This window comes from Plectropomus leopardus, chromosome 1, assembly GCF_026936395.1.
Source record: "Plectropomus leopardus strain MGB_pleo_1.0 chromosome 1, ASM2693639v1, whole genome shotgun sequence".
Classification (NCBI taxonomy): Eukaryota; Metazoa; Chordata; class Actinopteri; order Perciformes; family Serranidae; genus Plectropomus; species Plectropomus leopardus.
In genome coordinates this window covers 25,874,799-25,886,389 of record NC_142176.1, presented here as the reverse complement: position 1 = coordinate 25,886,389, position 11,591 = coordinate 25,874,799, and the positions used below count along the sequence as shown (strand labels likewise).

The window sequence follows — 11,591 nt, the reverse complement described above, 5'->3', positions numbered from 1 at the left end:
TGTATCTCAGTGGGAGGGGTCGGTTTCGGGGTTGACTGTAGTTAGTTGCGTGCGTCACGTTGAGAATTGAAGACCAAGGAAAGGACATGATCTGAATGGCTCTCTTTACAATCACTGGAGGAAGCTGTCATGCACAAAACACCAGGTAAAAGAAATTTAATCACTTTAAGTAGATAAAGAAAAAAAAAAAATACTGTCGATTTTGAATCAATGTTGTAACCCACAGAGTTTGGTTTATTTAGTTCTGTAGCCTGCTGTGTTGACATGGGTTGTTTGAAGAAATTATATTTCCATGTATTGCCTGCTGCTTATTCGGATTTGACAGAAACTAATGGTCTCTCAGTAGACATTTAATGTGCCATACTTTTATAATGTTCACTTACACTGTGTGTTTGGTAGCGTTTGTGCTGCTTTTTTTCCCTAATGGGACAAGCGGTCTAATTTTAAACGCAATATTTCTACTAAAGACTATATTTTATTCTAAAATAAGCTCACAATATTTATGTCACTTTTGTTTGGACATTCTTATGATTAAATCGCTAAATTAAGGAATTAAGTCGCTAAATATATTGTAAAGTAGCTTTTATGAGAACAAAAATATTTTAACAAAAGATTATAATGTGTATTATATTATATTATTGGCATTATAGATGTATACAATCAATTAATGCATTTTAAAAATTAGTTATTAGAGTTGAACAAGAACATGGTTTGTGTTCATTGACATTTGCGCTCAGTGTGGACTCAGCAGACTGCAGTGTTTGTGTTAAAACACAGAGAGAACAGGGTATTTGCGCGCCAGTGTCTGGGCCACCATACTCTTTATATCACACAGGATACGAGGGTTCAAATTCATACGGGGCCAATAGCCCTTTTTGTCTCAGTTTGTGCCCCGAGGCTTGATCAGTTAATCTTGCTAGTCTCAGCATGTTGGAGGAATGAAGGTATCTGCCACAGGCTATTAACAACCTGCTGCTCTGAGGGTGCCACGGCGCATTTTCATCACCTGAAATCATTAGTCCAGAGCTGAGTGTAGGTCCCGGAAACAGAGCTTGAAAATGAACTCATTTGCTGGAGGTGATAATACAGCTCAGCAGGTTATGAGAGAGGTGTTGCACAGTGCGCTCTCAGGGGAAGCAGGATCCCCGTGTGTTGCCTGCGCTGCGCCCTCCGCGGTTATTTACCTCCACTGATGTGTGCAAACACACGGTGCTCTGTTGTCTTTGTGGGTCAGCCCCCTCTTTTCATCGCCCCGCAGTCTATCAGCGGGTTTTTGCTTTTATAAAAAAGCACCAAAGTCACAGGGAAGAAGTCTGGCGTCAGCTGTGCAAACTGGGCTCAAATCTCAGCCTGGCTCATGCAACAAGAGGTGACAGAGCTCAGCCGGGTTCCCAGGATCGTTCTGACCCACACCTGACCCCTAACTTTTTTTCCTCCTTTTTAACAAGCATTAATGGATATTGATAAGATCCGGATTTATTGTGTGACTGGAAATCCAGGGACCCCTGATGGGATTCTCCAGATGGTCCTGCCCTGACTCCTACACAGGGATTTCATCCTGATAGTGAAGCATCTTTCTGTTGATTGTCCTGACCAAGAAGTGTATTATTACTGTGTTATTCTGCATTTTATTGTGAAATATTTATTATGTAGAACGTTTATTGAACTATATGGTCATTATGCAATCACAACATTAATTGCAACTGTGCAAACCCCAGTGGTGCATATGGGTAGAAGAAAATAAAAACTTAACATAAATTTAAATTAAGACCCAAATGTCAGTAATGATAAATACTGAACATTAAGATCTAAAATCATATGTGCAAAAATGCAAGCGCCCATACTCTGCATAATTTAAGCATAATTTAAGCGTAATTCTTCAAATTTGATTGTTTGAAAGCAATGCAAGAAATACTGGAAATGCTTCGTCAGCCTATTATAATTCTCATTATTTCTATTATGCATCAAACTGTTGAGAGGTGTTCTTCCCTGAACGACTGCTGCAGCCCCAGTTGCTCTTCCCTGATATGCAAATCCCCAGTTCAGGACAGTTCCTTCCCCCCAAGAGGGAGACGCAGTTTGGCATAGATGTATCTCATTAATCAGCAGATCAACGTGATATCTTCCACACACCCTCCTCGGCTCTGTTTGAGTTTGGGGTTTTTTTTATAAGAGTGGGCGAAACATTTGCATGCTGCTGTTCTGTTTCTCAGTGTTTTCCACTTTTACAGATGGATCAGTAATAGTATTTGTCATGTTGTCTTGTAATAACATGGAGCCTGGTGTGCTGCTGACGGCGCCTGATTTATGTCCCCTGGCCTCTCAGATCCTCCCCTAAAATTTGCTCAACAGGCCTTAAATGTTTCCTGTTGTGAGATGAAAGCGGCACTGATGTCCCACTAAGGCCAGCTCTGTTTTCTCTCATTGGTCTGACTTGCAGTGGAAGTCCTTTTCTCTCAACAAAGAGCTGTCAAACATAGACGAGATATGCTAAGAAATTACATGATGGAGGGATGAAGGTGACAGTGTTTGATTGCATGAATCGTCTGCTGATTTTTGGCAATGCAGTCCTTCCAGTGGAAAATGCAACAGGAACATATGAGGATATCTCTTGTGAGAGAAGGTTCACAATATGATCATTGTCTCTGTTTCCTTGTGGGTGTGGGACTGAGTATAGCGTGTCTAGAAAGATTGCATCTGAAGACTGATATGGTAAGAAAATCAGGCACAGGTGATGTTGTTTTTCATCATGTCTTTAACATACACAGCCTGACTAGAGCATTTGATTCTTAGGTGTTAAACATCTGTTAAGTGAATCAGAATGAGGCTCTTGAGAGATGCACCCCTATGAGGTGCATTGATCCTGACCATGTGCTGTTACACCCACATGCAGTAACTTGAAATCTGCTTCTGTGACATTACACAGAGGAGAGGGAGTGTGTTTTTGGTGAAGACACAAAGCACAATTTCCTGTTTTTTGTGAGAAAGAGTTCGGACAATAGACAAAGATGAGAATGTCAGTTGTGGAAACAATTGGATCACCCAAAATACTTTTGCTTCGGAAAGCTGAGTAAAAAGCATACAGGTTTTACAGTATATGCATGTATAAAAGTTAATTTACATCATGGTTTTTCTTGCTGCTTTTCTTAATTAATTGGTTAATTTTACCTGGCCAACCAGCCAAAACCCAAAAATATTAAATTCACCACGATGAAAACCACAGCAAAGCAGCAAATCCTCGCATCTGAGGATCTTCCAACTAGCTCAAGCCATAAACTGCTTAAATTTAAAAAAAAGATACATTTTCTGTTGATTTGGCATTTGATTAAAAATAAATAAATAAAACCATTAATAATTATTATAATAGCAATTCTAAATATAGTTTTATGAACATTTTCCTCTATTTCTTATTATTCTAATAATCTCTCTCTCTAAACAAATTTTTGGGTCATTTTCTTTTCCCTAATTTCTTGCACTTTGCGGGACATTTCTTGCCAAGTTTCTCATTACCTTCCTAGTACATTTTCAGGAGAAAACAATCCAGTTTGCTCAGGTCTCAGAGGCTCAAATGCCTGTGAAAGGCTTGTGAACACGGCACGAGAAAATTGATGTTGTTCCAGATTTCAAAGGGTTAATCAGTTCATTCTTATTCCTTAGCCTCTGATTTTCTTTCCAAATGTCCGTCCATTCACTCTCTCCTGTCTTCCTCCATCAGAACCCGGCATGGCTGGGAAACCTTTCCGGGCCACCTACATCTGGAGCAGCATCATCTCAAATCTCCACACTCATGTGGAGGTCAAGCGCCGGCGCCATAACCTCAAGTCCTACCATGACTGTTTCCTGGGCTCAGAGGCCGTGGACGTGGTGCTGGCACACATCACCCTAAACCGTTTCTTTGGTGATGAGGCAGTACCCCGCTACAAGGCCGTCCGTCTCTGTCAGGCCCTGATGGACTCAAGAGTATTTGAGCCAGTGGGCATTAAAGTATTTGGGAAGGAAAAGAAGCGAGCCACTTTTGAGGACAGTAGTTGTAGTTTATACCGGTTCCTGAACTCTACAACTGTTTCCTCATCATCACTGACCAACACCAAGTCTCACTCCACCAGCACCATCGAGAGCGGCTACGACTCACCGAGCATAAACAGGAACAAGAACGGCTACAGTCCGTCACGTGAAAGGTACAGACTTATGTCATAACATCTTCAGATCTCATTTTTGATTTGCTTTGTTCTCCTCCCTCCAGAACTAATCCCCAGTCCAGTATAGCTTTAGACTGAGTGCCTCTGAAAAATAGTGAGGCAGTGACCCAAGGCTCTTGAAGTCCCATCATGCAGTAATGTCTTGATACTTTTAAATTCCAGTAACCCGCTAATTACCTGTGTGGCAATTAAGATAACTGGCTACAGCGTTGGGGAGAGGGCCCTATTCTTTTCTATGAAAGCTGCTCAGTAGCGCATGAAGCCAAAAAAAGTTCGACACCCAGTGTATATATGTTTAAATTGCCTTATCTTCGTCATCTTTGGGCCCACAGAGCAAGCACATTCACGAGTGAGCAGCTAACTTCTGGCTTAGTCTGCCACTAACTTGAATGGGGATAAAAATGGTTCAGTTGTGTTTCTCTTCTAGAATCTCCAATTGCTATCAGACCAAAACGATCAAATCCTGATAGTGAAACGCGTCATTTTGCGGGGATTGTGGCACTCATAATACATAATAATAGATAAGAGAATTTCACATTTTGTTCACAACATAAAACACGTCAGCAAATAAAACCACCTGCAAACTTTGAAGCTTTTATGTGTCATAAAAACAGCAGTTGCTAACAGGTGGCTAAAAAAGATAACAGAACGTCATCACACCAAGCCGCGCTGAACGTGGCTGTACATTGTAGTGGTAGCGGCGTTACCGTAGTGCAGTTCGTTTCAGCGTAACGTTTGCTTTTTACTCCTGGAGATTGCGTTAGGCTTAAAAATTTTGAATGTGGTGTTCATTGTGGAGAATATCTTGCAGAACAAATCGTTTAAGTATCATAAACGTTTGTGTACAATCCAAAATCCAGTGGAAAAATCCTATAGGCTTTTTCAGGAGGGAACCAGGGCGACATTAGTTTCTGGGTTGGCCTACAGAACGACATCATCCTCGGGCACTCTTTTTCCTTAAATGTCAAACTTTAAACTCTCCTGTACTTTGAGGCTGCAGAACTAAATTCTAGGGAGGCTGTCAAACATGTAGCAAAGACAGACAGGATGCGTTACTTGTGAGGTGCAAACACATGGCGTCAGCACTTTGTGTTGCTGTGAGAGACCAGATCAGAGAACAGGCCTCACTAATAATGGGAGATGAAAGATTCAGAGAATCCATGTGCCTTACGTATCAAATGAGGCTTCTGTTATTTGCAACATGGGGCAAATAAGTCTTCATGCGAATAATGTACGAAAAGAAAAAAGGCTTCACATGTCCTATTTAATGTTCGGCAGAAATTGTTCAAAGCTGGAAATTGAGCATTTATTGTGTCTCTTTGATATGAAATGACCAGAATCAAAACAGCACTAAATTGTGATTGAGTCACAGCCACTAGAAAACATTTCAACTAGCATTGCAGCCGTCAAATTTGTTCTTGTAATAAGTATGTTTTTTTTCCCCCAATCATTTCCACTGATTGCTGTTATTATGTGACTCTTTAGACAAAGTGCGCTGAGTTACTCCACCCACTCCCCTGCAAAAGCAGACAAATCAGTGGAGGACGTGCTGGGAAACCTCAACCTGAGCTCCACCATCACCCCTCAGATGATCAACCTCGGCCTCTCACAAGAGCGTAAGTGGTCTTCTGTCTGGAAAGATTGACGTAAATCGGGCAACGTGCCTTTACTCACACGGCGTGTTTGTGTGTCCATGTTCCTATCGCCCTCATGGCTTTTAACTCTGTGTTTTCACAGTTGTGGATGAGGTGTGGCATCAGCAGGCTGTGTTCAGGCTGTTGCAGCTGATAGAGCTCCCCCTGTTGGAGAAGCTGTTGGAGGGTAAAGACACACCCCGGCACCCCCTGAGTGGCATGGACAGTGACCCCGACCTGTTGTATACATCAAGCTACCTAGATCGAGAGGTCCTCAAGGCCTTTAGTGAAGCACAGTAAGTCCTCTTGCCATGCTCCTTAACTAATGGGAAAACACTAGCCTATTTAGCATTGATGTCTCTGTTGAATTTTCTGTTGAATTTAAATGAAGTGTGTTTTATGATGGCAAAATTGCTGTTCATTCAAATGCTGTCTAGTAGGTTTGGTAATGGCAATTTTGAGGCTGTTTCTGGTTGAACAACTAGGATCTTACTCTTTAACAAAAGGTCTGACTCTGCAGGGATCTTTTCCATAATGCTGTCAGACTCTATAATAATTTGAGCCTGTCAGTGGCAAAACAAGCACATTTAGTGGACATACATTGACAGTGCCAAATGCACTTAGTGGTTACATTGCAACCTGTTTCTCAGCTGCTGGCTGCAGCACACTCTCGATATTGGACCAGTTAAAAAATGTTGTTCCTATTTGTCACTTGGACATAAAACATGTGAAAACCAGCTTCAGGTTGGAAAATATTGAAGTTACCCTTAAAATGCAGTTTTGAGGTACTTGAACTTCCAGGTTACTACTTACAGTGAAGAGTTTATCTACCAAACACATCCGTGTATAAAATCCGTTTATAAAATTTGATGCATTTTTACAAAATACACTAAACTAACTGGCACTATAGCAGGCAGTTTAAATCTGCTTCCTAATTAAACATTAAGCTACTACCTACATGTTAATTACCAGTAATAAAACACTGACAGGAGCCATTCCGTATAATCAGTGATTTTACTTTAGACACTTTTTCAAGACAATACCTCTATACTATAACTTTGTTACTTGTAATGAAGTGGTTATATATTGTGTGTTGCTACTTCTATTTATGTAAATTTTCATGATGAAATGTTTCGCTACTGGTGATAAAAAAAAATGTAATCCAATTTTGTATTCTCTAAATCGCTGAAAGTCAAGAGCTCATCATGACCTCTCTGTGTCTTTGTCGCCCTGTTGCTTCACCACCATCAGTCTGTCAGCTGTGTTTACAATCATTACACTTCCCTCTTTCCTCAGGGCAGATGAGTGGATGTCAGGGGCGGTGGACTGTCTAGAGTTTCTGCCTGATGAGCTGGTGGTGGAGGTCAGTCGGGGTTTAGCCGGTTGTGCTGATGACCTGCTCCGGTGTAAGAGTCTGCTCTATGAGGTCCTGGCTCAGCATTACGGAAACACACAACAGCCGCCTCTGCTCAACAACCACATTTTTGACATCCACTCTGGCATCTCGGAGCTCCTCGGTGAGTGCAGATCTCTTTGGCGTCCTGATTTTTCACAAGGATTGATGAAGCTTTTCTGCAAATGCATAAAGTCAGATTTCATATATATTGCCGCTTGTGCCAGTTTTAAAACAGGGAATGCTTTTCTCAGATCTCAGCATATTAATCCTGGTATTTTCTGTGTTCTGTTTTCAGTAAACGGCAAGCAAGAGCAAGCTCTAGAGTCTCTGCAGCTGAGCCTAAAGCTGCAGGACTCTCGCAGCAGGGAGGAGCTTCGCAGGCTCCTGAGATTCATGGCTGTCGCAGCTAAACCACAGGAGGTCAAACTGCACAAAGAGGTGAGCGCTTGTGTGAATCAGCATGTTTTTATGTTTGATCTTTATTGACTTTATATTGTTTTCAGATTGAGAACAGAATGGCAGTGAAAAGGTCTTTTGCAAGTGCCATCGTCTACAGCAGAAGGCTCTCCAAAGGGAAGGTGGACCTGATGGTTCTGTTCATGATGGATAACCACTGCGATCTGTTCAAAGTGAGTGTTTCTAATTCATTGCTTTGGGTGTGTGACGTGTGTCCGGTGTTGTAGGAGGGATGTAACAATCAACATCTCATTGAGAGCACTTAGTCACTGGGATGATAAAATGCTGCGTACACAAGCTGTTTCGAAGCAGGATTTCAGACCTCACATTAGATATAACTCCAAATCAGAGGACTGACACACAGACAGTACAACAAAACAACAACATAATAATTCTACATATCATGACTGTATTCATATTAATATTTGATCTTCAAGTCAAGAAAAGTAGAAACTTTATGTCTTAATTTGTGCTCTTTTCCACCAGATTCCTGTTTCATTGCACAAAATGGTCAGTGACAGAATAACGAATATTGTGAAGGGGAAGGATCCAGATGTGATAACAGGTTTGCAGATTTTCCTTATATATTCACCAATCAGCCACAACATGAAAACCACCGACAGAAACTGAGAAGACATCCCCATGCTTATTCTTACCCATAGCCCGTGGGTAATTTAACCATTTAAGTTAAGGCTGGAAGACAGCAGCCCTACAGTAACATTGATATCGTTACAAGACAATTCTCTGCTGGGAAACCTTGGGTCCTTTTATTCTTATGGATGCCACTTGAAAAGCATATACCCAAACACTGTTGCGGATCAAGTGCACTCCATCATGGCAACAGCACTCCCCGATGACTCCAGCAGGACAATGCTCCATGTCACAACTCAAAAACTGCTCAAGACTGACCCAAGGCATGTGACAAAAAACTCAACGTGTCAACCTTGCCTCCAAATTCCATAAATCTTGATTTTAATCAAACATCTGTGGGACTTGCTGATTAGGACTGCTCCTTGAAAGTCAGAGATTTGACTCATCAGACCCTCAGACCACTGAGACTGCTTTGAGTCATGTAGTCTTATTTTTTACTCTGCACAATGTACTTCAGGGATATTTCTGTCCCCAGATTTTGCTTTGGCGTGAGTGCTCTTGACTTTTACGCGACTCAACAATAAGCTGTGGACATGCAGGCAGCGGCACAAAGGGGGAGAGACCTTCTGCTTGGAATTGGTGAATTTACAGCTCACAGCTGCTTAATGCAATATAGTCTCTGGCTTTTGTTTTCTATCTAATGTTGTCAAAAATGTTGTTGCACATTTATGATTCAGCATTCATGCTGATAGCTTGTTAAGTACACTACATGAATGCCGCTGTCAGACTGAATATCCCGTGGAGCCTGTTCAAACTTCAAAACTTTGCATTGAAAACAAAATGAATCATCTAATATTCGTATTGAACAGCCAAATCCGATTCAACTGACATAATTCTGAGTCAGGCAGAGCTGATAATCCACCTTGAAACCCATAGTGTTACGCCCCATACTTAGGCAGCGTCATAGGTCGAAAGGATCTACCACCAACACCTGGCGCCAGACACCACAGGACACCCCCGGAGGTCCTGTATCCATGCTTCAACAGGTCAGAGTCAAGTCTGATCCACAGTGGGGCGTCTGATTTGTCGGGGCATGGACACAGGACCTCTAGGGTACTGGTGCATCCCATGGATGCTCAATCGGTTGGGATCTTGGGAATTTGGAGGCCAGGTCGAAGCCTTTAGTTCTTCGTTTCATTCCTCGGGCCATTCCTGAGAAGTTTTTGCTGTGTGGCATTGTACTTTGTCCTACGGGGGGTCGCTACTGTCATGGAGGAGTGTCGTCAGTCTCTTAACAGTGTTTGGGTGGGTGGTGCATGTCAAGGGCATCCACATGAATGCCACAATCCAAGGTTTCCCAGCAGAACATTGCTTTACAACAAGATTATTATTATTATTATATAACAATATTATTCACTTCACCTGTTAGTGGTCTCCATGTTTTGGCTGATTAGTGTTTTGATCTGATACAATAATTTATTAATAATTGACTAAAGACAAATTTTTCCCCACTTAGTTTCTGTTTTCTCCATTTTCTCTTCACTGCAGGATCAACATACTGCGAGAGAGTGAGCTCTAAGGCCTACTCAGAAAACGCACAAAAAACCACTAAAGAGGAACTTTGGACGTTACTCCGGACAGTACACGAGAACCCTAAGCTCTCCACTAAGGAAAAGAGACGGCTGCTGGGACAGTTTTATAAGGGCCACCCAGAGATTTTTGTTCAGTACTTTGGAAATAGATTGTCCACCGTCAACATGTTGCTACAGTGATATATATCAGTTTATCTATTTATGTATTATAATGTAAAAAGAGGTAGATCTAAGAACAAAGGTAATGTGATGTAAATGATGTGAAGATGTGAAGTGTAGTACGTGAGTTTTATTTGCTTGTATGTAAATAGTATAGACTACTAAACAAGAATGTGAATTTGAATTGTGGAGACTTGTAATAAGCTGCGATATTTAAGGACTTTTCATTTCTTAGATATTTTCTTTGGTGCAGGACACTAATATGAAATGTTCTTGTCAGTTGTATAAGAGACTGTTACTTTCCCAGAATGACAAAATGAACCTTTTTTTTTTTTTTTTTTACATTTTCACACTGCAACGCGTCTTGACAGCATTCAGACAAGTCTGCATAAATCACTTTTCAATGGATGTATTCTTTGTGCTTGTGCAATAGGAACAGTGTTAGCAATAAAAATGTGTCTGTTCATGTGGTTTCTCGTGGACGATGTGATGCACAGTAGAGCTATGTCTCGAGGAACCCTCAAACGGAAATTTGAACCTGGAAATTTGAAAGTCTGATGTTGTGCTGTAAAACAGTCAGAAGCATTCATGAGAATCAGCCCTCTGGGTTTTTGTGTTTGTTGCAACATATCAGCAAAACAGATGTTTGTAGTTTGTTGTTTTTGTTTTTTTTGTTTTTTTTTTTTACTTAAAAAAAGCCACGTTTTAGTGGTATCTTCAGGGTTCTGTTTTAAATAAGGCTCATGTACTCAATAATCAGCCAAGGAAATCACTTCCACATTTCCAGGTGATAAAAACATCCCCAGACTAAGTTAAAACCACTTACATGTTGTTTGTATTTGGCAAATCTTAATAAATTTCAACTGGAATTGTCTAACGTTCATACGTAAACATCTCCCCTTTTCATTGCCGACACAAACTGTGTGTATTATGATGAAAAGAGAACAAATGATATGTGGTATGTCAAGAAATTTATCCATATAACCTTGGACAGACAGTGGGCCCCTGGGCACAGATATGCAAAGGGCCCCACTACATAAGAGCAAAACACAGACTTTTACCTTTTGTATGTTGTTTTGCGTCGGTTTGTCATCATTATAATTTTTTTTTGTGCTTTTGTGTCTCTTTGTAGTTGTGTTTCTTTAGTGTCATTTTGGTTTTTATTGTTGTTTTGTTTTTTTTTTTTTATCTCATTTTGTGTCTCCTTGTGGTTATTGTGCACCTTTTTGTAGTTATTCTGTGTCTCTTTACAGTTCCTCGTTGTCCTTTGTGGTCTGTTGTATCTCCTTGTATTGTAATGTTGTGTTCACTTTTTATATAAGACCAGTGCTGTTTATCATATTCTGTTATTGTTCACAGTCAAAAAACTTTGATCAGTATCTCATGGGTCCAGTTTAAAATGCAAATGGTGGAGCATCAATTCAAATAAGAAAGTGAGCAGTGCTTTCCTTTCTAAGACCTTTTTTCAGTTTTCTTTTTGCTAGCTGACATTAACAAAACCACTAAATCCTTCATGTACTTTGCCCACTCTCTTGCTGTAATTGGTGACTCGAAATACGTAACT

At 40.8% G+C, this 11,591-nt stretch overlaps 1 protein-coding gene across 1 annotated transcript; it reads left to right on the top strand.

The window, feature by feature from the left end:
- depdc7a (DEP domain containing 7, paralog a) lies at positions 1 to 10,918 on the top strand. The gene is made up of 9 exons (XM_042503689.2): positions 1 to 145; positions 3,716 to 4,178; positions 5,685 to 5,815; positions 5,937 to 6,129; positions 7,130 to 7,350; positions 7,525 to 7,667; positions 7,733 to 7,858; positions 8,172 to 8,250; positions 9,825 to 10,918. The coding sequence occupies exons 1-9, from the start codon at positions 130 to 132 to the stop codon at positions 10,046 to 10,048; spliced, it is 1,596 nt and encodes a 531-aa protein (XP_042359623.2). The 5' UTR covers positions 1 to 129; the 3' UTR covers positions 10,049 to 10,918.
- Positions 10,919 to 11,591: the final 673 nt, after the last annotated feature.